This window comes from Rhineura floridana, chromosome 2 (genome assembly GCF_030035675.1).
Source record: "Rhineura floridana isolate rRhiFlo1 chromosome 2, rRhiFlo1.hap2, whole genome shotgun sequence".
Classification (NCBI taxonomy): Eukaryota; Metazoa; Chordata; class Lepidosauria; order Squamata; family Rhineuridae; genus Rhineura; species Rhineura floridana.
Window position 1 is genome coordinate 83,113,394 of NC_084481.1, and position 27,290 is coordinate 83,140,683.

Here is a 27,290-nt window from a genome sequence, read left to right on the forward strand (position 1 = left end):
CCATAAAACTTCATGGCATGTTCACAACAGTCCCTTCCATACTGCAGGATGCCCCAATGCCTGGCAGGTTTTGAAAATCAGATCATGAAAGGCCCAGTCATGTATGTATATAGTTAATTACATTCCATTTATGAATAGTTTTCTGTGAAACATCTTGAAGCAATTTACCCATAAAAACATAGTATATAAAACAGTTTCATGTATAAAAACAGTTAAAACCATTTCATAAATAAAAAACTATTTCAGTTCCAATGCAGATATAGACTGGGATTAAAATATTTGTTATCTATGGAAGTTACTTTGCAACAGTAGGCCTTGGATATCATTTTAGACTAGAGGTCCAAAGCCAATGTTTCGGCTGGTAGGTTCCAAAAGACACAGCACTTCCTTTCCACGTATTACCTAGCTGTCAATTGGTAGCCATTGGGAAGAAGAAAACAATATTCTTCCAGTTTTCTCACCTATCTGTCTCTCTCTTCCCTGAAGTGTGTGCTGCTTATTGTGAGGCCTCACTACCAAAAGCACGATACGTTATTTGTAGGCCCAGTTTGAATGCGACGCTACAGAAAAAGCATTAGCCTGCAGTACAATGAATAACTGGGCATGTATCCCTAGTGTCCTAAGGCTGCTCACACAGGCAGGAACAACTTGTTTTTTCATCTCTGTGTCAGCCATGTGGAACCCCATGTAGGTATATTTTTTGAATCCACGTGGAATTATGCTTAACCAGACCTCAGTATACAATCATTTGTCATGAAATGTTTGTCCCAAATATACTTTATATATGTGGACTCTTCACATATTGCTGGTGTTTATCACAAAAACAGGAATGAGCTTTGCAAAATATTTCCATCCATGGATGATTTATTAGGAAGTGAAATGGCTCTAAAAGTATAATGTAGCTCTCCTTAGGAAGATGGGCTGAGTCAAGAGACATAGTGCCAGCTTCTCTTGGGTCTGTGTGATAAGAGTAGATAGAGTAGGGTGAAGAGTCTTGAACAGTTTTATTATTGATTTTAAGGACTGTCACTCAGATAGAGCTTTACTGTCCCTGGTGTAGTAATTTGTAAGTATGTGATCAGAATGTGCTGAGCTTTTGCTCTTCTATGCCTTGGGCTCATCTAAGATCTTATGACACAGCTCCATTCATATATTTAAAATGGGTTTTAGTTGAAAACATATTCTTATTGAATCGGAACTGACAAGCACAGAACTTGTTCCAATAAAAAGGTGTATCGCATCATCATCCTTCTCATGAGTTCTGCCCATCTGCTAAAAGTAGGACATACAACTGCATGCTAGATTGTACTTAACATTAGTTGTTTTTGCTGGGTATTTTAAAGGCTTACAACATGATTTATTTTGCCATTCTGATTATCCACATCTTTTAAAAGCTATCTTCCCTTTTCTAATGCAGTCTTAATTTTGCTTGAAAACACATGACAGCCATCATTCAGTTCTGGTTCTGCTGGAAACTGTGAGCATTTCAACTGGTATCGCTGGAGCTAGATTTTCACCCTTTGCCAACTTACATAAGTAATTTTTTTTTGCTTTAAAGTAAATTACCCAATGGCATGCCTTTTTCGTGGAGGGTGGCCATAACCATACTGGGTTGCAAAGATTTCTTTTACTTTATGATTTGTCCAATAATTATTCAGTATGGGAGCTTGGGGATCCTGATATGTCAAATCAAGATAATGATTACTTTCTGGGCAAGATAACTACATTTATTTATAATTCTGGAGCAAATTTAGTTGCACATACATCTGTGATCACTTTTTTCTTTGTTCAGTCTCCTGATTTCACATGTCATGAAACTGGTCTAGGAAGCTGCCCTGTGGCCTATTCCGGGACCAGTTTTTCATGTGTGAAAGTATGTCCATTTCCTAGATTTTGGGAGACAGATACAATAACAATGACTTGGCCATGTCTGTGAGTAAATGTCATAGTCCCAAAGTTCCTATGTACCCTTCAGTGGAACAGCACTGTGGCAGCTTATATTTCAATGGTGGTGATTCCACAGATAGTAGGAATGTTTCCCTAAGCCATGACCTAGCTAAAGTTTAGTGCTTTTCCATTCAGATTAGTGGTTCATTTCTTTTATTGAAACAAATGGGTGTTTAAGTGCTTAGCTTTGACTGTATTATAGTCTTAACTCTGCTGTAAGTGAAAAAGATGGAAATTTAGGGGTGAAATCCTGCTTTCAGTGAGACCTGAGGAATGCCACTGAAATGAGACCTGATCCAAAGACATAACTATAAGTGCAGTTATCCTATCATTTGTAGCCTCTCCGAAACCACCTACTCAAATAGTTCTGTTGAACAGTAGAATGCTTTAACAAAGTAAGGAGGTTTTGAGACGATAGCTATTATATTGTACCATATACTTGCTGATTCTTACAAAATAATGGTACAAATCTTCATAGCAGTGCATTTGGCTTGTTGCTTTGTATGCACTGTCACATTCTCACCAGGTCTTTCTTCTTGGAGTAAAACTGATGTCTGAAGCAAGTTGCGCTGCTTCAACAACTAGGTGCATTAAAAAAGGGGATAGTAATAACATATGCCATTTTTATTTCCCTGTAAACATCCTCAGTCAATTACTTTTGGAAGCAACTTTTCATTAAAAATGTTTACTTTTCGCATGTAATGTACTTTTATTTTTTAGAAAATGTGCTTGTTGCAAATTTAAAATGTCATATCTTGATAACAAATTTGGAAGAATGAGAAATTATTTAGGTACCATTACCTCAGTTCTTAAAAAACTGTTGGTTTTTCTCTCTTTACATGAAATTGATTATGTTGTAATTGATCTGATCTTGCTTCTTTTCATACAGACTTAATACAGTGAAGTTGAATGCAACTTTTATCTTAGAGAAGACTACAAAGTTCATAAAGCTCACAAATTATTTCTCCTATTGAACTTGTTCTATTTGTGCCTAGGTTTCTGTGTTAATTATTACTGAATTCACCCCCAAACCTGTAAGAAATTCCTATGCATTAGGGTTGAAAGCATGAAGCTGCTTAAACAAATACTGTGTTTAATTAGTGTGCCCTTAAATATTTGCGTACAGATTACTTTTTAATTTTTTTAAAAAAAATCACTTATTGTACATTAGCAAACAATACAGTTCACATGTACAAATTATTATTGTTCTGATCTAGGAAGGGAAATTATTTGGGGAACCAGCCTTCTGCAGATACAGCCGGTACAGATCTTCCATTTCATTATGTTGATTGGGCCCCATTTAACTGACTCATTGCAACTTAGGGATACACATCGCCATTTTACACCAGTTGCTGTGTGCAACTAATTGCTTGCAACCAGAGTTGGATTGGATTTCTATATGATGGTTGCTTTTAAAAAGCTCAAACATTTTGACTTTTTATTTGATTGATAGCCTATCAATTATAATGTGTTGAATCACAGTCCTTGAAAAATTGTTCCCTTGGAAATTAATTCTGTCTTCATTGTAGTCTATGTTCTATAAAGATATTGACATCCAGGTTCAGATGTAATGCTAAGCCAAACCATGGCTTACCTCTGAGTAGCCTTTCAACTGTAGGGGTGCTATCTTCTCTCCGGAAATCCACATGTTTGCTTGTTTGAGCAAAGCCATGGTTTGGTTTGCCATTATGTGCAAACTGGGTCACTGTCAGAATAATTGTTAACTATTCACGTGTTAAAACTTAAGCTAGATTATTATTATTATTATTAAAGTACAGATTGTAGGATCTAAAAAATACCCAACTTAATAAAATATTAGTGACAATCCTTCACTGAAAATTTTGTTCTTCATTTGAAGAATGAGTGATATTCAGAAACTGTTTTGCCAAAAAGACCATAAAAGAGACCAACCCACTCCCCTCCATTTCCCTCCTTTCTCAGTAGAAAAGTATACCGGTGACTTGTTCAGTACTACATCTGGATCCTAGCTATGTAACAGGACTTTACCATCTGTTGTAGTGATAGAAAGGTATGATAGTAACCGGAAGAACAACAGAGAAGAGAAGTGCCTGATAACAATTAAAGCAGTGGTGAGAGTTCCCAGTCTGTGTTGGTACATTCCTGGCCAGCAGCCTTATTAATATTCCAAGGGCCTGTGAACTCGCTTAATGATGCCTTTCAATGTTGTCTTTTGTGCAGACCGGTTTGGGCTCGGACAGCCAGGCAGGTTGCCTGCCTCTATGAATGCAATGCGAGTCCTCAGCACAAGTACAGATCTGGAGGCTGCTGTGGCAGATGCACTGGTAAGACGGAAAACACAAAATGCTACCAACACCAGAAAATCGGTTAAAGTTGCCTCTTGTACGTACATTCTCCTCTCATTTATAATGATGTTCCTTTTTAATGTGCCCATGTGTGATGCTGTCTAAATGTCTCTTTGGAAGTTTAGCTTATGTGGAATAAAGATCGTTGATATATAGTTGTTGTGCCGAAGAGACAAAGCTGTTGTGATTGTTGGCATTGGAGCTGAGAAGATTGCATGAGACACTTGTAGTCTCAAACAGATGTAAGGGTTAACAGTTTGATCATAACCTCATTTATTTTGATGAATTATATTCCAAGTAAATGCACTCAGAATAGCAGCCAAATCCTCTGAGCTGTCTGCTGTGTTTAACAATTAGACATCACTGACATTGAGATCCTACTGTAGTTTTTGCCCCAGTGTTTCCTGGATAGAGGAGTTTCTAGCCTAGGTATCTGGAGTTAATATATCTCTCTCTGTGTGTATTTTGCTTTTTGTCTCTCAAAGCAAATGTACTTTGTTTCCTTCTTTCTGTTTAAATGTGTCCCAAGAATAATTACTTAATCCTTGCCCCAGCAAGGGTGGTAAAGGATGGGCTTTAACAATCCACAGAGTGCAGTATCACCCTTTAAAGACTCTTGTATTCAGTTCTAGATATTCCTGATTTAATTTCCAGCATTGAAGATGTGTCCTAAGTCTGGGGTCCCAAGGAGGCGCTCATGAGCACCATGGTGCCCTCAGTCATCCCTTGTGCCCACCAAGGCCTCCTGTCCCTCCCAGTTAATTGAGGTTTTTAAAAACTTTGGTTGAGGGGAATGTTTGGTTTGGAAATTCCCTGTTGGGGGTTGGGGAAGTGTTACCTGCTTTTTTAGTCTATGTTGTATTTATTTTGCAGGGGATGTGAGTGTGTGCGTGTTTGTAAGTGTTCTGAGCATTGCTGGGGTTTTTTTCCTGTGAAATGCATATTTTGTGGAGGTCACAACAGTTTCTTAGATTGCCAAGTGTACCCCCAAGCTCAAAAAAGTTGGAGATCTCTGCCTGAATTGTTAGCAAAATTATCTCCGTGCCTGAATCTACCAAAGGTTAGTTGGTGTATTTGGAAGGAAACATTTACACTGATTTAATTTTCAGAATTTCCTAGATCTTCCCTATAGACTTTTTCTACTACAAGGAAACAGAAAACAAAAGATAACCATTCAGCAAGAAATTGTTTCACTGTAATCCATGTGGCAGTGGTTCTGAGAATTAGCTTTCAAGAAATTTAACCTTGACACCTTGCTCTTAGGAGTCTAAATTCCTAGTTGCCAGAGATGCAGAATAGCAGACACAATTTGGGAGTCATTATAAACAACTGGTGACAAGAGGATATGCAAATGACATGTGCTTCCTTTGTTATGTTTTCCAGTGTAATATATAATGCTAAAACTGATTTATTTATTATTTGATTTATATCCCTCCCTCCCAGTAGGAGCCCAGGGCAGCAAACAAAAGCACTAAAAACACTTTAAAACATCATAAAAACAGACTTTAAAATATATTAAAACAAAGCATCTTTAAAAACCTTTTTTTTAAAAAAAAGCTATAAAAACATATTTTAAAAAAGGTTTAAAAACATCTATTTTTTAAAAAAAGAAGGTTTAAAAAACATTAATAAGCAATTCCAACACAGTTGCAACTTAAAAGGCTTGTTGAATGAGGAAGGTCTTCATTAGCCGTCGAAAAGATAACAGAGATGACACCTGTCTAATATTTAAGGGGACAGAATTCCACAGGGTAGGTGCCGCCACACTAAAGGTCCGTTTCCTATGTTGTGCAGAACGGACCTCCTGATAAGATGGTATCTGCAGGAGGCCCTCACCTCCAGAGCGCAGTGATCGGTTGAGGATATAAGAGATAAGACAAACTTTCAGGTATCCTGGTCCCAAGCTGTATAAGGCTTTGTACATGCAAACTAGAACCTTGAACTTAGCCTGGTAGCTAGTAGGTAGCCAGAGCAATTCTTTCAGCAGCGGGGTGACATGTTGGCGATATCCTGCCCCAGTGAGCAGTCTCGCCACCACATTTTGCAGCAGCTGCAGCTTCTGGACCAACCTCAAGGGTAGCCCCACATAGAGCACATTACAGTAATCCAGCCTAGAGGTTTCCAGTGCATGGACAACAGTGGTCAGGTTATCCCGGTACAGAAACAGCCACAGCTGTCTTACCAGCCAAAGCTGGTAAAAGGCACTCCTAGCCACTGAGGTCACCTGGGCCTCTAGTGATGGATCCAGGAGCACCCCCAGACTACGGACCTACTCAGAGGGAATACGACCCCATCCAAAGCAGGCAACTGACCAATTATCTGAACTCGGGAACCACCAACCCACAGCATCTCCGTCTTGCTAGGATTCAGACTCAGTTTATTGGCCCTCATCCAGCCCACCACCGAGTCCAGGCAGCGGTCAAGGGCTTGCACGGCCTCTCCCGATTCAGATGTTACAGAGAAATAGAGCTCAGTATCGTCAGCATACTGCTGACACCTCACTCCATATCTCTTGATGACTGCTCCCAAAGGCTTCATATAGCTGTTAAACAGCATGGGAGACAGGATGGTACCCTGCGGTACCCCACAGCACAACTGCCAGGGGGCCGAAAGACAATCACCCAATGCTATTCTCTGAAATTGACATTGGAGATAGGACTGGAACCATTGTAAAACAGTGCCTCTGATACCCATCTCACCAAGTTGGCCAGAAGGATACCATGGTCCATGGTATCAAAAGCCACTGAGAGATCAAGTGAGAGTAACAGGGTCACACTCCCCCTGTCCTTCTCCCAATAAAGGTCATCCATCAGGCAAACCAATGGGTCCAGGGTGGGCTTTTTCAGGAGCGGTCAGACCCAACAAGAGCCCACCAACAAAACCTACCTGAACCAGTTATCCCAGTAGGCCTCTGAGAGAATCGGGAACAGTCAGACCCACTCAATATCTTTCACACAGGGCACATCCCCATCCCATCTCACACCCAGGGAGGGCCAGCTTTCTCACTCTGAAGGCATCTGGCGACTTTCTGCTATCATTCAGTTCACTGCACAGGCTCTCACCCTGCACAGGAACTGCACATATACCATACGCCTTCTCCATTACCAATCTCCTCTAGATTGGTTTTAAAAAAAAGAAATAGAAGGGGGTAGCGCCCTCACCCTTGGGACTCCCTAAGGGGCTCTCCAAGGGCAGCTGGGCTTTTATGCCCCCTGACCCAACCAGCAGCTGATGCAAGAGGCTGCAAGATTAACTGCAGCCTCTCTCTGGATTCAGGGTCAGGCAGGGGGTTCCAGTCCTTGCAGCACTCACCAGGGACTTCAGCTGTCTCAAGAGACAGCAACCCAGAGGAGCAAGCAAGCAAGCACCCAGATGCTCAGATACTAATTCCCAAGGCAGGTCTTCTCCTGTCCCCCAGTGCGGCACCTGTTCCCCAGAACTTGCATGTCTCCCCCAGTGGAAAATCTGTGAGCACCTTATGAATATTCATATTCATAAAAATGTAACATACCGTGATCTCACAGACCAAAATCTGAAAACCACACATGGAAACATATACTAGATTAGGGCTGATCTGATAAGGAAAGGATTTTTAGTTCAAAGGACAGGGAAAGAAGATACATAACAAGACAAAGACAAGGTTGTATTGTTTAGTGGATAAACTTCTGTTAACTATAGGATAATACAAGTTCATTAAGTAGAATAGAAAGGTGGCCAAGAATCCACAGTTGCAAATTGGACAATGATTATATATTTGACACAGAAACAAAGCAGCAGATTGGCCCAGCATCTCAAAGCTGCCATGCCACAGTAGCATCAAAGGAAACTTATTTTTATCTCACTCTATAGCACAGCAAATTCTGACTCATGACTTGCTCTTCGACAAGCTGGACATATGAAGTCTGGATGGAAACAATGCTCTGCTGCCATTTCAGCGTTCCTGAGCTCAGACGTGGTTTGACTTAAACCTTCACTGAAGGGAGCCATGATGCAAACGGCAATATGGCATTAACTCTTTTCATATGGGGTGTCCAAAGCCTATACATGCAGCAAGATTCACTACTATCTCTATGAACACATGTCCCCTGAAAATCATTGATTAATTGTGTGTAAGTGCAACATGTTCTGCTAATATGACTGGCACCATGGACTTGATTCTGGTTCCTGAGACTTGAAGCTTGTTTTAAGAACATAGGAAGCTGCCTTATACCAAATCAGATCATTGGTCCATCTAGCTCAGTCCTTTTTTTTTTAATTGAAAATGATCTTATATGATTTACTTTTTCTGATCCCCTATTGAAGAGCTTGATGAAGAATGGATAGCTGTCAAGGCCTCCAGTGCATCATTACAAACTATCAATTGTGTTGGTTAAAGTTGATGGGGAATTACTGAACTAGTAGCCCTGAGGTGTAGCTCACACATTATACGCACATTCTCCCATGCCTCAAGAAGAAGCATAAATTCATAAAGAAAAGACTGTGGTGAAGTTGGGTCCTGTATTTTTCCCAGATAAATTTTCAAATTACCATGTCAACTAAAGCAGTCTGACTCACTGAAGCCCCGTTTGTTAGATGTTCAGATCCAGTTGATGTTACAGTAGGACAAGATGTTCTCCAAAGCCTGTTGCTGTTTCATTTTGCCATTTTTATTGTTACTATTATGAAAGGACAGTTGTTTTACTTTTGGTAGGCAGTCCCCTGTCAATCTTCCTTTACTACTGAAAATATCCCTTGCTATCCAGTAGTCTTTCTCACAAGATAATCATTCTCTGTCCTCCCCCTGCCCCCTTCATATTTGAAAAGTAGAACTGTTGCTCCAAAAAGGCTTTATCCCACCAAACAAGATCTTGAACAAAACCCAGCAGGTCAAATTCTGTGTCCTGGCACACATTGATTTTTGTACCTGTAAAAAGAGATAGCTGAACCTGGTCCAAAGAAGCTTCCTTGTTTCTGAATAACAAACATGACATTAGTATACAGAACCAGTCCTTTTGATTTTAAGGTTACAGAGAAAACTAAGAAAAGCTGGGATAAAGGGATTTCAGGTAGAGGGAGGGAAGCCCCACCAGGCTCTAAGAGATATATTCTCATATTCTAGGAGACCATAGTGTATTTGCAGAACTTCAGGGACAAAGGAACTTCATAGTTAATTGGATTATAGTTTTCCATGAGGCTAGAGAGCATGTTATCTCTTCCCAGTCTTGAATTCTGTGTCTGTAGGCCTTGTCCTTGAATGCCACTTTGAGGAGAACAGAAGCTAATCAGAGTTGGAGTTCTTCTTTTCATTAGAGTTTTACAGATCAGAATAGCATAGGATAATGGTGTTGGCTTTAGTGAAGGAAGAATGCTAAGTGCACATCACCTGTGCAAGTAGACTCTTCACAAGGATTTAGGTTGCACTGGGGAGGCGAGAGCAGAAGAGCAATCAGTTTGGTGCCACACTTTGTACCCATTTTAATTTTGTGTTGCTTGATGTAAAACTGGCTTGATTTATATATTTAATTTGCTAAGACAAATTTTGCTTGTACATTTTTGTTGCAAGAACAATCCCTGCATAAGCTCCTGACATAATTCTCTATGCTTTCTCCCACCTTTCAATATTTTCCTGCATACAGCTCTTAGGAGACTCCAGGAGCAAGGTACTAGTGCTATATTGAGTTTGTTGTTGTTTTGTTCCTTTGTTCCTTTCTAATATTTTGCTTTTCCTGTTACAAAATCCATATGGTGCTGAATTATTTTGATATGTTAGAGCCCAGGTCTGGAGTCCTATCAAAATGTAGAATTGGGACCTCAGAAACACATTCTTTATCATTCACTTAGTGGCTGTGTCAAATCAAAATATAGAGCTAAGAAAATGAAAATTCTGCAAAGAATTATGCAAATACAATTTTTTAAAGTTTGATTAATTATGAAGAGGCAAGAAGGGACTGAAGGATAGGATAGATAAGGAAACTGGTTGTAGATGGCTAGTGACATTATATGGTGAAGGAATATTAGCCATAGTGGAGAGTTCTGTACTTGACATTAAGGCCCCATGCCCCAAAGCTTGGTCCAGCCTCTTGGTAGCTTCTCAGTAGTACTCTCTCCTCCTTATTTCCAAACTTTTCTCTTCAACGACGAACACTAGAATCTTGCTGTAAAAGAAAAAAAAAAGGACTTGGAGAGTGCCAGATACCAGATTCTTCCTATTGTGGTAATTTTGCACAGGTATGGAAAATACACAGGTCTGAATATAGTAGTTCATTAATGTATAGTTCATTCATAGGCATTTCTAGCAGGGGCAAGGGCATATTCCCTAAGGTTAAAATTTAGCATATAGCAGCCATTCTTTATAATGCACTGCCAACCATCCAAATTATGTGACAAGGTTGAGTATGCCCAAAGTAACTGACTTAAAGCAATATCAACATAAGTATGCATTTTCAAAGTAGCCTATTTTACTCTAGTAATAACCACTGAATTTCCATAATATTCACAATTCCAAAAACTGGAGCTCCTCGTAATGCTGCTTATTGGCGATCTTAAGCTTATGCTCGTAGCAACAGCGTTCCCTGTACTATTGTTACATACACCTTCCTGGGATATGAGCTGTAGTGAGACTGGCAGTCATTTCAACAGTAACTCCAATAGGGAGTGTGCACCTCTTTCTCCAAGGTATACTTGGAGTAATACCAGCATGCTGTAATCATTTCAAAAATCCATTTAGCATAACTGAATTATCTTATTTGCAAACCTGGGCTTTGAAGACATTGTTTTCAGTAAGATGATGATTACTGTCGTTCATTGATACATTTCAAACATATGAAGAAATCATGTAAGTGAAGAACCAACACTAAAACTAAATAGTATAACATACTATATAAATCTAGAAATGATTTGGAAGCTATTTGTGTTATTTATTTACATGACCATATTAGCAGCAAAATATTTCTTTTGTACCAGTTTAAACCACTGGCTTCATAGCTACATGTCTATTTCCAATTTTCATTTACTAGATTAGTATTTAAGATGTCTAATACATTTGTATCTCCAAGTTGTTCTTTCATCGGGCCTTGTCTGTTATATATCTGCTTGTGCTTTGTCCCTTTTAGGGTAGTCTGTGCTAGTCTTCACTGAAGCTCCTATGGCAGTTTTTATGCTATAATCACCAGCAGTGTCAAACGGGTGTCTCTGGTATTATAGTCTGGTTGTTGCTTTAGTGTGATCATGCCAGACCTACTAAGCTTAATTTTCCCCCACCAGAAAAAGCCAGTGAGACGAAGGTATGAGCCATATGGGATGTATTCTGATGATGATGCAAACAGCGATGCATCAAGTGCTTGCTCAGAGCGCTCTTATGGTTCCCGAAATGGAGGCATCCCACACTACTTGCGACAGACGGAGGATGTGGCTGAGGTCTTAAACCACTGTGCAAGTTCCAACTGGTCTGAGAGGAAAGAGGGACTAATAGGCCTACAGAACTTACTGAAGAGCCAGAGGACACTGAGGTAATAGTTTTAGTAACTTTATGAGAGGCGCACTTTATTTTTAACTCAGGATTAAGTTAAAATACACACAGAGATCCTTTCTCTGAAGCACCAAACACTGCCATTGCTAGATGTGTGGAAGATACACTTGTATGGGGGTTGGATAAGTTGCTTCCTCTTTGGAGAAGCTCAATAGATAGGGTTTGCATTTATTAATTTTTTGTAGAAAATGAACAGATGCAGAAATCTAGAACATAGCCAATACAGCACATGCCAGAAAACTGAAAGTTGAGGTTAGGTAAAATTAAAATATTAGTGACACTAATCATAGATAGTTAAGGACACATAAAACTATCAAAGAAAAAAAGGGTGATATCCAGCGTTAGTCATGCACAGATCAGACCCACTGAAATCAATGGAAAGTCCATTGAATTTAATGGATGTACTGTACGACTAAGGTTGAATATCACCTGTCAATATCCCACTGCAGATGGAAATATTTAATAGTGCAGTTTTGTACAGGTGTACTCAGAAGTAAATTCTACTGAGTTTCAAGAGAACTTACTCCGAGGTAAGTGTGAATAGGTTTTCCACCTAAATATATCTAATCTCAGATTAAAATGTTATGAAATGAATGATAATAATCAATATATAAATTATATCTGCTCAACAATTATAGAGCACATTTCCACTATGTGCCATAATTTAGCCAGCCAGTGTTTTAATGATGGAGCACCACTCTTTCACCAGTTATTGCCACTGATAGCACATTGCAAACTATATAAGTTATGATTAAATTCCAAATTAACAGGGTTGCTCCCAATTGTAAATTTTCTGGAACATCAGATACTTGTTTACATTAACCAGTGTGCGCAGATTCTATATGAATATTCTTCCTTCCATTTAGATAGCTCTTTTTGCTCTTTGTCTTCAAAGCTGCTTCCAGTTACTTATCCTAACATTAGCTCTATAGCTGGGACTTTGTTGATTTAAAAAAAAATTCAAATTATTATTCCCACCCACAGCAGTTTCACTTTCTGTGCTCTATGCTTTGCCACATTCCTTACATGACCACCACACTACTAACATATAAACATCCCTGCCTCTAGGTCCTGTGTGATGATTTCCCCAAAATCCCATTCACAGTGGTCCCATGTTTCATCAGCCTCCTCTCTCTACCTTCCACTTACTCCTCTTGTCTCCTCTAGCCCATGCCTTAGGTTACTGCTCTTCATTCCATGAACAGCTCTGCTCCTCTTCTTTCAGTCATCCTACCGCCTACCCCTTTTCCTGTTTCTAGGTTCCAGTTCTGTCCCAGCTTCCAAGCCCAGTCTCTCTGCCTGCTGAATGCCTCTGTCCCAGCAGCATAAACCTCTACTCTTCATTGCCTGATTTTGTGTTCCCAGCAGCTGGGCACTGGGTGGGGGTGGGATTTATTATTATTATTATTATTTATAAAACATTTATATGCTGCTTTTCAGCTTAAAGAGTTCCCAAAGCAACTTACAATAAATCATACAAGTTATAGCTTTAAAAACAATACCCATAATCAAAAGTTCAGCAGCACAACAACAAAAGAGAAAAGAGCACAATCAGCTGCAAATCAAACTGCAAACTAATGGGGGAGGGGTGGCTGATGATTCAGCATTGAGAGCCTGCCAGAATGAGATGATCTTTGCCATCTTTCTAAAGGTTAGTAGGGAAGAGGCAATGGATTATATTCAGCTAAGTCTTACTCAGAGTAGACCCACTAAAATTAATGAATCTAAGCGAGTCACATCTATTAACTTCAGTGGGTCTACTCTGAGTAGGACTGGCTCTGAACACCACCCTTAGTAGGCCTCCGGAGGGAGGAAGTTCCAGAGTCTGGGCACTGAGCTTTGTCCAATGTGTCCACCTAGTATATTTCTAAAGTGGTGAGATGTAGAGCAAAGGCTCCTAAGAAGTATCAGTAGGTCGATAAGACCATGTTGCTGACGCCAGTCCTTGAAATACTCCAGCCCAAAACTGTTTATAATAATAATAAAATTTTATTTTTGAGTCGCCTATCTGGCCGAATTAACGGCCACTCTAGGCGATGTACAGAATAAGATAAAATACAATATATAAAATACAACATAGGTCATAAACCTCAGACTATAATTAATCAAAACCAACCACAGCTGTATCACAATAAAACTAGTCCAGCCCAGGAATCTTGTATGCCTGCCTGAATAGCCAGGTTTTTAAGGCTCGGCGAAAACTTGGCATTGAGGGGGCATGGCGAAGTTCATAGGGCAGAGAATTCCAAAGGGTAGGGGCCACAATCAAAAATGCCCTCTCTCTGGTCCGCACCAGCCTAGCTGTTTTAACTGGTGGGACCGAGAGAAGGTCTTGTGAGGCTGATCTCGTCAGGCGGCATATTTGATGATGCTGGAGGCGCTCCTTCAGATAAACTGGGCCAAAACCGTTTAGGGCTTTAAAGGTAAGTACCAACACCTTGAATTGGGCCCGTTAAACAACTGGTAACCAGTGTAGATCTTCTAACACTGGAGTGATGTGATCCCGGTGACGGCAGTTCTTAATCAAACGTGCCGCCGCATTCTGCACCAGCTGTAATTTCCAGACCGTTTTCAAGGGTAACCCAACGTAGAGCGCATTACAGTAGTCTAAGCGAGAGGAGACCAGGGCATGTACCACCCGTGGGAGAAGATGGACAGGAAGGTAGGGTCGCAGCCTCTGTATAAGATGTAATTGATACCAAACTGCCCGGCTCACTGCCAACACCTGAGCCTCCATGGACAGCTGGGAGTCAAGAATGACTCCGAGGCTGCGGACCTGGTCCTTCAGGGGTAATCTTACCCCATTAAACACCAGGTCTGTATCTCCTAACCTTCTCTCGTCTCCCACGAGCAGCACCTCAGTCTTGTCAGGGTTCAGCCTCAGCCTATTACCTCCCATCCATTCACTTACGGACTTCAGGCACTTGGAAATGGTATCCACAGCCACCTCTGGTAAGGACTTAAACGAGAGATAGAGCTGAGTGTCATCCGCATATTGGTGACACTGCAACCCAAATCTCCTGATGATGGCTCCCAGCGGCTTTACATAGATGTTAAATAGCATGGGGGAGAGGATAGATCCCTGTGGCACACCACAGTTGAGAGGCCAAGGGTCTGAAACGTCATCTCCCAGTGCTACCCGTTGATGCCTGATGACTTTAAAGTTGTCAACCTGCAACTCAAAATTGGGCTGTGAAATGAATCAGAGTAGATTAAATATTCTTGAATTGACATGTTCTTAATGGTGGGCCCCACCATCAAGCTGGTAGTAGCAATATGAAAAGAGCTGCTGTCCCTGACACATGTCAAAGGCAGGCCCACGTAGAGCAATAGTTATCAGAGAAGAGTTATTATGGAAGAACATTCAGTGCACAGGGAGACTCAATGATGTGTTATACTCAACTATTATATAAAATCAGCATATCCTGAGTTAATACCACCACATTATACTGTTCATGGTGCTCACTGACTCTGTGGTAGATAGATACGCCCCATCTTAAGAACTGCATTTGTATCATAGGTTTGGTGGTTGGACCATAAGTGTAAAAGATTTGCTTTTCCCATATTTTTATAGCTATTCTCTAAGAGATCTAAAATACTCTTTTTTTGTTTTGTTTCAGCCGAGTTGAGTTGAAAAGGCTGTGTGAGATCTTCACGCGCATGTTTGCTGACCCCCACAGCAAGGTAAAAATCTTAACTATCTTTAAGATAAATCTCTAATATTTTGTGAATGAACATATATTCTTAAGTATTTGGTTAGTACAATACAAGCTCATTATCATGAACCTTGGTTATCTCAATCACATGATTGCTTCATTATGTTCTGAGACAGATTCTTAGGGCTTCTTAGTAAAGGATTTTGAAGTATAAAGAAATTACTTAACTGCAGTCAGTAGCAGAATATTTGGGCGTTTGTTCATAAATAGTGGTTCAATCTTTGGGTTGTTGAGTTCCGTAAGAGCATTGTAGAAGTAGGAAATTAGTTAGAGCAGAATATTTCCTTAATTTTCAATAAGAAGGGTTGTTTTAAAAGATGTTGCTTGTATCAAATTCTAAACACTTGACTCTAGCCCATGATAAGATTATATATTCTGTCATAAAGTTGTCTTAAACTTTCTGGGAATGCACATTTTATCTGGGTGCAGGGGGAAACTGCCGTATATCTACATACTAATGAATGGTTTGTTTTGTTGCATGGCCTGTTTTGCGGTGGAATTCACAACAGAGAGTAAGTGTATTCTTCTTCCTCTTCACCCCCATCTCTTAATCTCACCTCTTTCATCTGTTTAATATGGCACATCCTGGAAGTTAAAAGTACTAACATGGGTTCTAAAAACATCCCTCATTTAAAGCAGATTTTCCCATTTTTCTTCTTCTGACCAATTATGTCTTTGTTCAAACTCTATTTTTTTCCTTTTTTTCTACATCAATTACAGGTTTTCAGCATGTTTCTTGAAACCCTGGTAGACTTCATCATTATTCACAAGGATGATTTGCAGGATTGGCTCTTTGTCCTTTTGACACAGTTACTCAAGAAGATGGGAGCTGATTTACTGGGATCAGTACAGGCAAAAGTGCAGAAAGCTCTGGATGTAACAAGGTAGTGTGTCTGCAAATAACAATGGATGATTTGTAAACCTACTTGCAGGGTGATTTCATTGGGCATTTAGACTTACTGGCCCAGTTTGGATGTAACATGAAACCTTAGTTTAATGTGACAGGAAGAAGCCTGCTTGAGCCTCATGCACAAGTGCTTCCCACTCCCCACTCCTCTGATGCAGCCACAAGGAACAGAGTAGCAGAATGCTTGACCACAGCTTGTTGTGACCACAGTATGTTGCATCTAGACCAGGGTGTAATTAGTTTAAACTATGATTTATTGAAACAAGCTGAGATCAGATCATGTTTTTTTATTTTAGTCTGTTTTGATAAACCAGGAATGGGGGATCTGTGGGCCTCCAGAAGTTGCTGGAATCTAACTCTCATCATCCTTGACTACTGATCAATCTTCAGAGATGATGGGAGTTGTAGTTCAGCAGTATCTGGAGGGCCAGAGGTTCTCCATCCCTGCAATAAGCCACAATTTAAACTAACTACAGTTCCTACCTTGGGCATATTGACAAACTACAGTTAGCTTAAACCAAGAATTTGATGCTTCCAATAAACTCCACACGGCTGCATCGGTGGAGGAGGGGAATGGTCATGTCTGAGGGTCGAGTAGGCTTGTTTCTCTAATACTAAACTATGGTTCTGCATTAAGTCTAAACCATGCCATTGTAACACCTGGTGTACTTCAAGAGAGGAGCTATTGACTTTCTTTTGCTACCTGAGGGAGTCCTGCCACTCGTTTGAAACCAGTATAGAAATTTAAGGCTTAAGCTGTCCAAACAGCAGTCTAATCCTCGCAAAAGATAAAAACAGAATAACGGCTTTGATTCATTTACAAGTTTTAACAGTTTTTCAGCAGCTAGTAGTTAAGATCTGTACTTGGATTAGCTAAGCTGGTAGGCATTGTTCATCAAGCACTACTGCTGTTCAACCTTTCTACCTTTGCAGAGGGCATGCATGAAAATCCCGATCAAATAAACGAGGATTGAATGTAGCAGTGTTCAAAGTCCATATCCAGTGTTTGCATGTGAGGTTGAGCATTTGGATTTTGTTGTATTTTGTGCTCTGTATCGTAGACTGTAAGTGGAAACTGCTGTATGTTTTCTCTACCTTAGACAAGATCTTACAAGAAAATGAAGGCTGAAAGAAATGGAAAAGGGGTGTAGCTGCTTAGTTCCATCTTTTTCCTAAACATTGGTTGTTGATTAAACGTTAGCTGTGTCCACATATCTCACTAAACTATAATTGAATCAGTGTGCATGTGCAGGAGTGAGCCGCAACAAGCCTTGGATTTGTACACTCCCTTCTCTCTTTGTCCTTCACAGCCAGGAGGAGATGTGTGGAAGCTTTTATTTGCTCTTTTACTTAAGGAGAGCTTGCCATGTCATCCAAGCCATAGTTAATGTTAACCACAGTTTGTTGATCTGAACAGTATCACAATATATTGTTTAGCATTATGTGTAAATGCAGCCTCTATATGCATAATTCTTGTGACTAGCAATAGAATTTGTTTTCATGTATTGTTTTTCTTTTCATTCTAGGGATTCTTTTCCATTTGATCAACAGTTTAATATTTTGATGAGGTTTATTGTAGATCAAACTCAAACACCAAACCTTAAGGCAAGTAAAGCCTTTGCAATTTCATTGGGAAATGTGTGCATTCAAGAACATAGTACTTGAGTAAGGCAAAGTGGGAAAAGTAGCATTTTATCTAGTGCTTATATTTTAATTTCAGAAAATCCTGAGATAACTTTTATATAGCGAGCAATGATCTACAAGTCCTTGAATATGAGAAGGGAAAGATCTTGGGTTTGGGGGATTACAGTGTTATTTATTACTTACAGAAGTATTCCACTCACTTTAGGTAAAAGTAGCAATTCTGAAGTACATCGAGTCCTTGGCCAGACAGATGGACCCAACAGATTTTGTAAACTCTAGCGAGGCAAAACTCGCTGTTTCTAGGATCATTACTTGGACGACAGAACCAAAGAGCTCAGATGTGAGAAAGGTGAGTTAAAGCAATAAGAGGGTTAACTGGCAGAACTCTGTAACCCTGCTATTTTGTATAAAGATTTAGATTACTCAGTCATGTATTTTTGTCTTTCATAGCATTATTTGGATAACAAGAATACTTTGAACTGCTTGTGGTTTTTTCTTCTGACAGATTGAATGGTATCTTACCCTGAAAAGAGAGTAAATTATCCATCATCCACAGTATTTAAGCTCCTATTTGATACCCACAAGATTCCATTTGTGACACTCTGTAGATAGAACAAAAACAGAATCTCGAAGCGTATTTTTTGCTTGAATTTAGAGAACTTGTTTGCCTGTTTGAAACATTCCTGTGCCACCTTCATAATTTATTATAGGATGTTGTAAAACTTTTAAAGCAAACTAAATACAGCCAGCAATAATAACAAATCAAACAGCATATGAAATTGCATCAACACTAGGAGACAGTTCAAAAAAGGTAGCTGAAATATTAAAGGGCTTGAAAGAATAAGAGAGTATTTGCCTGGTGCCTGAAAGATAACAAAGTAGGTGCTAGGTGAGCTTCCCTGGGGAGCAAGTTCCACAGATGGGGCACTGCAGCCAAGAAGTCCTGTCCCTGGTTGCCACTTATTTTCCCTCTGACAGTAGGTACACCCAAAGGGACAGTATCAGCAGATGTTCCTTTTTTAGTATTTGTTCAGTTCATCCAGAAATAATATGTAGTTTCATATAACTATACAAGAGAGGTTTCAAAATTGCCTGCAAGAAGCTAAATGCCATTCTGTAAACACGTGTTCTGTATTAATGCAGTATTATTTTTAGGTGTTTTGTGCTCCCCCCTCCCCAGCGCTTTTGCACCAGATGTCAAGACTTTCCGTGCATTCTACAAAGCAAGACTCTTTGGATTAATTAATAAGAAGTCTTCCATAGCAGGACAGTGAGTGAGAGAGAGAGAGAGAGAGTGAGTGAGTGTGTGAGTGTGTGTGTGTGAGAGAGAGAGAGAGAGGCCAGTATCTTTGTGATGTTGCCCATTCCTAAATGTTTCAGTTGATGTGCTTGTCTCTTTGTGATAGGATAGAAAAAGATACAGGGTGGTATCCATTGCTAGTCCTATGGAGAGTAGACCCACTGAAGTTAATAGACATAGCTAACTTAGGCTTATTAATTTAAATGGGTCTACTCTGAGTAGGACTTGGTTGAATACAATCCAGAGAGTTTTGAAGCAATTTACTTGTCAGTGAAATGATATTTTAGTAAATTCTGAGCAGTTGTCAGCTCTACCATTAGATGTCATTACTGCACATAAGTTGAGAAGAATATCACCTTGTTAAGAGAGCAAGGTTCAGATATGGAAGAAAAGATATGTGACAAGGCATTGCTTTTTTCTTTTCTTTTGTTTCTACTAATACAAAGCAGCAGGTGATAACCAACGCACAGAAACTAAAGAGAAAGGGTCAATCAGGAAAACCTAAGTATCAATGGGGAAAATTACTTTACCCAAACACAAATTTCGTACAAAAGAAAAAATATGTTTTTGTGCAAATAGAAAAAGCCTTAACCACATAATTTTCACAATGGAAGGGGGTAACCTATGGGGTCCCCAAAATATTTTTCTTAGGATCAGTAATATTTAATTTGTTCATAAATGATCTGGTCAATATTGTAGTAGTCAAATTAAAGTGCCAAATTGTTGATGCCAAATTAAAATCGAGAGCAGAGTTTTCCAAAGGGATCTCTTCAAATTGGATGACTGAGGGGAAAAAAGGCTTGTAAGATTCAGTGCAAGGAAGAGCAAAGTGATGGACATTGGGACAAAAAATCCTAATAATGTGTGTCAATTTACTGTGTTACACAGGGGTATCAGCGTGGTTCAGTTAAGATGTAACCTTCCCAATTGCCTCATTAAGTGATGGGCTCACATGCTGTCTTTCCCCACCCTCTTCTTTTTAGCAAATTCTACTGGTTGTGTTAACCGTGGTGTACCATGGTGGCTACATTGGTGGTAACTATCGTTAACGCATATAAGATTTGGCTTGTAACTGTGGTTTCTAAATTTACTTCACAGCTTGGTTAACAGAACAATCCTGGTCAGTATTCATATTACATAACTGTATTGGGCCAGAGTTTGCAATTATTAGGAAAAGGTTTGCTGTAAAATGTCATGATATTATATTAAAATATTGTGAACCCAAATTTGGAATGCTGTGAGCAGTCTGGTGGCCCCGATTCAACATCTCCATATAATACAGGCCACCAAGCTGGCATTGCATCAGATCAGAGGAAAGTTGGACATGGCACTTAAAAAAGTACACGAGGTGACAACATTGATTATACGTGCTTCTGGTGCAGCATCCGTGTTTTCAAGGGCAGCATCATTGTGGTTAGATGATGTTTTGGACAATCCAAATCAGGAGCCAGAGAGACTCAGGAAAACCATTCTGAAGGTCTCAAGAGCAGAGGCCTTTATTGCAGATGCTACAATGGATGCGACTTAGTTCAGAGCCAGGGCTGTGGCAGCCGAAGTGGTGACTAGGCGCATCTTGTGGCTTTGCCATTGGGAGACAGATGCTACTTCCAATTAGGTGCTGGCTACAGAACCATATGCAGGCAAGAAATTGTTTGATTAGGATGTTTTGAAGGATGTATTAGTAGAAACAAAAGAAAAGAAAAAGTCAATGCTAGTAACAAGCCAAAGAAGGGATGACCGGCGTTCCTTTCGGCGCTATCAACCATACCATTCCTTTTGCCCATCTAGATTTGGAGGAAGAGGGCAAGATTACCATTCCAACAGACAAGCCTGGGCTCATCCTAGATTCCAGTTGGGCAACCAACAGCAAGCAGAAGTGTGAAATGCAGATGCAGCTTCCAACAGGGGTGGAAGTTAACAAAGACAATTCTGACTCATTTACTGTTCCAGTAGGAGGCCATCTACTGAGCTTTGCACAACAGTGGGAGGCAGCAACATCAGAGCGCTGGGTCAAAAATGTGGTGTGGCACGGGTATCAAATAGAATTTCAGGCTATGCCTCCAAGCAGATTTATCTCATCACCAATTTCATCAGATCCAGAGAAGCACAGACTAGTACAGGTGGCAGTAGACCATCTGTTGCAGATAGCGGCCATAGAACCAGTTCAGCAGGACCAGAAATTTTGTGGTGTTTATTCTCTGCTCATTATCATGCCAAAGAAAGGGAACCCTTGGAGGAGGGCTGTGCTCAACCTAAAATTCCTGAACAAGATTCATAAGGTACCGAAAATTTCGCATGGAAACATTGGTTTCCATAAAGGAAGTGCTTCAGCCACAAGACTTCTTCACCTCCACAGATCTAACTGAGGCGTATCTCCATGTGCCAATCCATCCACAGCATCGCAAGAACCTCCGCTTTGCTTACGGCAATCAACACTACCAGTACAGGGAAATGCCTTTTGGCTTGGCATCAGCTCCAAGGGTCTTCACGAAGATAATGGTGACTCTCATGGCTCATCTCCATCAAGAGGGGGTGCATCTGTACCTATACTTAGATGACATTTTGATTCAGTCGCAGACAATATAGTCAGCTTATCAGGATATTCATGTCACTCTAGCAGCTCTCAAGGTTCACGGGTTCCTAGTGAACGTAGTGAAGAGCCATTTGCTTTGACAGCAACATCTGCAGCATCTGGGTGCAATGATAGACACAGAACGGGAGACAATATCTCTTTTGGAAGAGAGAGTGGAGAAGATAAAGCTGGCTATCCAACCATTGCTGGGGAGAACCACAGAGGATTTAATGGTCTTAGCAAAGGTTTGGGGGATGCTAGTCTCAGCTATCCATGTTACACCATGGGCCAGTTTTCATGTTCAGCCTCTACAGTGGACATTGTTACCTTACAAGTGGCAGATAGCACATTCCATGCACTTCCAGATTCCACTAACAGCACAACTGAGGGCGCCTCTACAGTGGTGGACAAAGGATTGCAACTTACACAGAGGTGTCCCTCTAAAGGACCCACCACAAGAGATTGTTACAACAGATGCAAGTCTATGAGGGTGGGGCGCTCACTGCAGAGGCCAGATTCTACAGGAATCGTGGTCTCCACAGGAAGCAAAACAAAGCATCAACTTATTGGAGCTTCAGGCAGCATGACTGGCACTGCAGCATTTTGTGCCATAATTCCATCTCACCCATGTGATGTTGAGGACACACAACAATTCTGTTAAAGCATTCATAAACAGTCAAGGAGGAACAAAATCATGGATGCTTCATCTGGAGGCATCACGATTGCTATCCTGGGCAGAGCGGGGCCTGCACTCATTGACAGCAGAATATATAAGGGGAGCGCACAGCCTACAAGCGGACTGGTTAAGTAGGAAGGATGTGTTGCCAGGAGAGTGGCAACTTCACAAAGAGGTATTCAAACAGATCTGCAAAAGGTTTGGAAGGATGGACTTGGACCTTTTTGTGTCAGATGTCTATCATCAACTGAGGAGGTACTATATTCGGTACCCATCATTGGTAGCAGAAGGTGTAGACACCCTAAATTTTCCTTGGCAAACAGGAACACTTTACATCTTTCCCCTATTCCCATTGATGGCTCAAGTGCTGAAGAAAGTAAGGCTAGAGAGAGCCAAAGTCATTCTAGTCGCACCAGATTGGCTGAGGAGGCCATGGTTCTCAGTACTAGTCAACCTATCCCATGGTCTTTGCCTCTTCATCTGCATTTGTTGCTACAGGGGCCTCTACAGCACCATGATCTGTTGTGGTTGAGCTTATTTGCATGGAAGTTGAGTGGAGCAAATTGCTGAGAACAGCGTTGCCAGCAGAGGTACTATCCACCATATTGGCATCTCAAAGACCTTACACAATAAGAAACTACCAGTCGTTTTTGCAGTGGTTCAACTACAACAATGTGAGAGTGTAGAAGTCGGGAATTGTGAAGTTGTTATCTTTTTTAAATGATGGGTTGAAGCCGAACAGCTTACAGAGACAAGCATTCGCATTGACACAGTGCTTTCTAAGTCTACATCTGAGTTGCTGGGTACTCATCCATATCTGAAACGGTTCTTAAGAGGGGCTTCTCTGACTTCGGCACCTGTTCACCATTGGTTTCCTATGTGGGATCTTCACAAGGTGTTGTCAGCTCTCCAAAAACCTCTTTTTGAACCACTGAAAACTTCCACTCTGCGAATAATGGCTTTCAAGTGCTATTCCTGGTGGCAATAATGTAAGTTAGACAGGTGTCTGAACTCGGAGCACTCTCAGTAGCAAAATATCTCTTTATTTTCCACAGCGACAGAGTCATACTCCAAACAGATTCTGCTTTCATTCCAAAGGTTAATACAGCCTTTCACTGTCAGTAGGAGTGAGTGTTGCCAACATTTTGCCCATCACCACAACATGCTCTAGACTAGAGCGTCCTTGGCATTCCTTAGATGTGCGAGACACTTAAGGTTTATATTAATAGGACAAGATTGATAGGGCAGACCGATTCGTTATTAGTTTCTTACCACCCAACTACTCTGGGTAAAAAGGTGTCATCTTCTACTCTGGGAAGATGGATTAAGGGTTGCATTGCCTTAGCGTATAGTTCGTTACACATGCCATTGCCACCAGATATTGTGGCACATTTAATGAGAGCAGCAGCTGCTACTGCAGCATATTCAGCAAATGCACCTCTACAAGAGATTTGTTGGGCAGCAACCTGGGCGAACCCAAATACTTTCACTAAACATTATAAGATAGATGTTTATGCATCTGCAGAAGCAGCCTTTGGTAGGCGAGTTATCCAGCAGGTGCTAAAAAGTCATTGAAGAGTTATGTACCCATCCATACAATAGGTCAGCTTTGGAACATCCTACTTGGGGGTGTCCTGGTGCCCACTGGAGAAGGAAGCATTTTACTCACCAGAAAGGTGTTTTTCTTTGGGCATCAGGACACCGCCAAGGCCCACCCTGGAATGCAAATGACAGTAAACATTATAAAGAAAATGGGTCAGTGAACAGCAATGTGCAACATTTTAGTTTCATGTTAGTTATGGTTGATTTAATGTTGTTAGTGTTTCTATTTGTGTTATAAGATTATATTTTTAAGTTTGGCCAGACAGCAAACTAACACTCCGTGGGAAGGGCTGTGGTGATGGTCTGTTGGAGTGTTAACTCTTTCCTTCCTCAAGCGCTAGCAAAGGAAGACAATACCCATTTGGCAGTGTCCTGGTGCCCACAGAGAAACACCTTTCTGGTGAATAAAACAGTTCCTTCCTCCCCCCACAGTCATTTTTCAGTTCGAAAGCACCCTCTCCAAGTTTCATTTTCATCCAAGATGGGAAAAAAATACAAGGAAGTTGTTTCTTTCCCCTGTGGGTTAAAGAGCAGCTTGGAGAGGGTAATTTTGAACTGGAAAATGACCAGAGGGGGAAATGGAAAAGAGTCTCTGTCTTATCTACATGCCTTTCCTTCACTAAAGACACATAGTCTGGTTTGGATTTTAAAAGGATGAAGAGAGCCCTATGTAGTGGGAACTTGAGCTTTACTGACTTGATCGTCATGGCTTAGCAGCAGGAAAAGGCATACATAAGGGGCCTTGATCCAAAGATGCTGACATATCTCAGTGTCTTTCATCCTGCTTCTTGAGCAGTTCCTTCAGGATTTTTAGGGCTGTATTTCTAAGAAGTGATGTGCTGTGACTTAAGAGTACCTTAAGTGCAGTGCTATTTTTCAGTGCTCAGTGTGGTTTCTCCATAGTAAGGGAGAATCACCCATCACATGCTCTGAAGCACGTTTGTTTGTTTGTTGCATTTATATGCTGCGTTCCTACCAAGGCACCCAAGGCAATTTACAATTTAAATAGTACTTCACATGTTCATTGTCTAGAAAACAGAGCCCAAGTCCCAGCAAGTGCTTGCATAAATTAAGCCTGTGGAGATCAGTGAGGAAATGATGAGAGACCATGAAGGATCTAAAAAAGAAGGCGGGGGTCTTTTTCTTTTTGAAAAATACATTTAATGAATACATTTCATATAACTATTTACTCAAGACAACCCCCCATCATACCCAACACCAAAACTCCATGGTGTGTAAAGCAAATAGCCAGTGTGGCGTAGTGGTTAGAGTGTTGGACTAGGACCTGGGAGACCAGGGTTCGAATCCCCACACAGCCATGAAGCTCACTGGGTGACCTTGGGCCCATCACTGCCTCTCAGCCTCAGAGGAAGGCAATGGTAAACCCCCTCTGAATACCGCTTACCATGAAAACCCTATCCATAGGGTTGCCATAAGTTGGAATTGACTTGAAGGCAATCCATTTACATTTTTTTTCTTTTTGAAAAATATATTTAATGAATACATTTCATATAGCTATTAACTCAAGACAACCCCCCCCCAATCATACCTAACACCAAAACTCCATGGTGTGTAAAGCAAATATAATTCCCAGTGATTACAGTAAGAGGCCAAAAACAAGTATAAGCACTAAGTCAACCCATTAACCAGAATCTCTGTGGAATTATGTCTTACCGAAAAGATTTTTGTGACAGTGATGGTAATATAATTCCATCTTTCTGTACCACATATACAACAAAAGGATGCCAGTCATCTTCAAAAGTCTCTTTTATCTTCACACCTATCTATGACCGATTGCTCTCCGTTAGCTTTTCTGCTAATACTAAAGCCCACGCTTTCCCCCATCAACCTGCCATTGTAAAAGGAGATGAGTATTTCCAGTGATGTGCTATCTCTACCTGAGCAGCTGCTAAAAAACCCCAAAATGAGTTTTTTATGGGTACTGTCATGCCCTCCGGCCCCCACAGGCCACGGAGTGCATGCATCAGACCCAATTCCCACCCTTAGGGCAATTGATCTGGGACCCAATCACCAAATTCCCCTTGCCAAGGCTGTGCAAACCCACACCAACCCTGCAAGGTAGAAGATAGGCTGCCACCACCCCTTCACTGGTTCAACTCTGAGCTAGGGGAACTCAGAGCCCAGAAATAGGTAAACCAAGGTTCAGTGAGACAAGAGCCAAACATACACTCCTTGTCCAGAAACCTCTGGTAAAACCCCAAAATATACTTAGGCTTAACTTCTTTGGTAGACCTGTGGTCAAATGATCAAGGTGCTGGATTCAGAACCACCCTTCCCCCTCAATGAACACACCAGGTTAAATAGAAGTAGCTTTATTAAAAACATAAGTGCACATTAATATATAGCAGCAAAACAATTCCTCAAAACCACACACCCAACCAGGGGTTCAGGTATAACATAAGAGAGTTCAACACACAGCAGAAAAATAACAAACTATCTAACCTCATCTACTCACTTAGAGGTAGTTGTTGGTCAGTCTCATCTCTCCTCAGAGAGAATGGTATCAGGAAACAAGAAGCAATGGAACCCCACATAGGTAACCACCAGCAAGATGGACACCCAAGGGAACAAAGGCTATGGGGCTCAGACCCTATACTTAAGGAAAAAGAACCCTAACGGTCCAGAATGAATTAACCAATCAGGGGCTTTCTGATGTAATCCGCTTCCTGAAGCTTCTTCACTTTTTCGCGCCTTGCAGGCCCCCCTTCCATCTCTGATCTCAACCTTCTCAAGCCTGCGTGGCCTTGAGTACCAGGCTCCTACTGATTAGCAGAGATAAACAGGTATTTCTGTTCAGGCCTCCCCAACTGCTTGCAGCTGGAAACAAAACTTAAAATTTTCCTCTCACAGAGGCCTGTCTCCTTCCAAGATGTAACTCCCATAGTTCCTTGTAACTGAGCCATGATACACAAACCCAGGTTAACAAATGCACAGAAATTTACAATTTCATGACAGGTACAGCTTGGGGCTTTTCTTTTTCAGATGATTCTCTGACCTAGGAAATATTGTTGTGCAGCCCTCCGAGACAATTTTCTTCAAGCATGAGGAGGATTTCTCAAATATGAGGAGAGACC

The 27,290-nt window shown here is 40.8% G+C and overlaps 1 protein-coding gene across 9 annotated transcripts in view; it reads left to right on the top strand.

The window, feature by feature from the left end:
* The window catches only part of CLASP1 (cytoplasmic linker associated protein 1), a 311,886-nt gene that overhangs the window by 211,461 nt on the left and 73,135 nt on the right, over window positions 1–27,290 (top strand). For all 9 annotated transcript variants that reach the window (XM_061609140.1, XM_061609147.1, XM_061609143.1 and 6 more), the window contains 7 exons: window positions 4,147–4,250; window positions 9,887–9,910; window positions 11,514–11,758; window positions 15,399–15,462; window positions 16,215–16,378; window positions 17,928–18,006; window positions 18,251–18,394. In XM_061609140.1, the coding sequence (XP_061465124.1) occupies window positions 4,147–4,250; window positions 9,887–9,910; window positions 11,514–11,758; window positions 15,399–15,462; window positions 16,215–16,378; window positions 17,928–18,006; window positions 18,251–18,394 (824 nt within the window). The remainder of the gene's footprint in view (window positions 1–4,146; window positions 4,251–9,886; window positions 9,911–11,513; window positions 11,759–15,398; window positions 15,463–16,214; window positions 16,379–17,927; window positions 18,007–18,250; window positions 18,395–27,290) is intronic.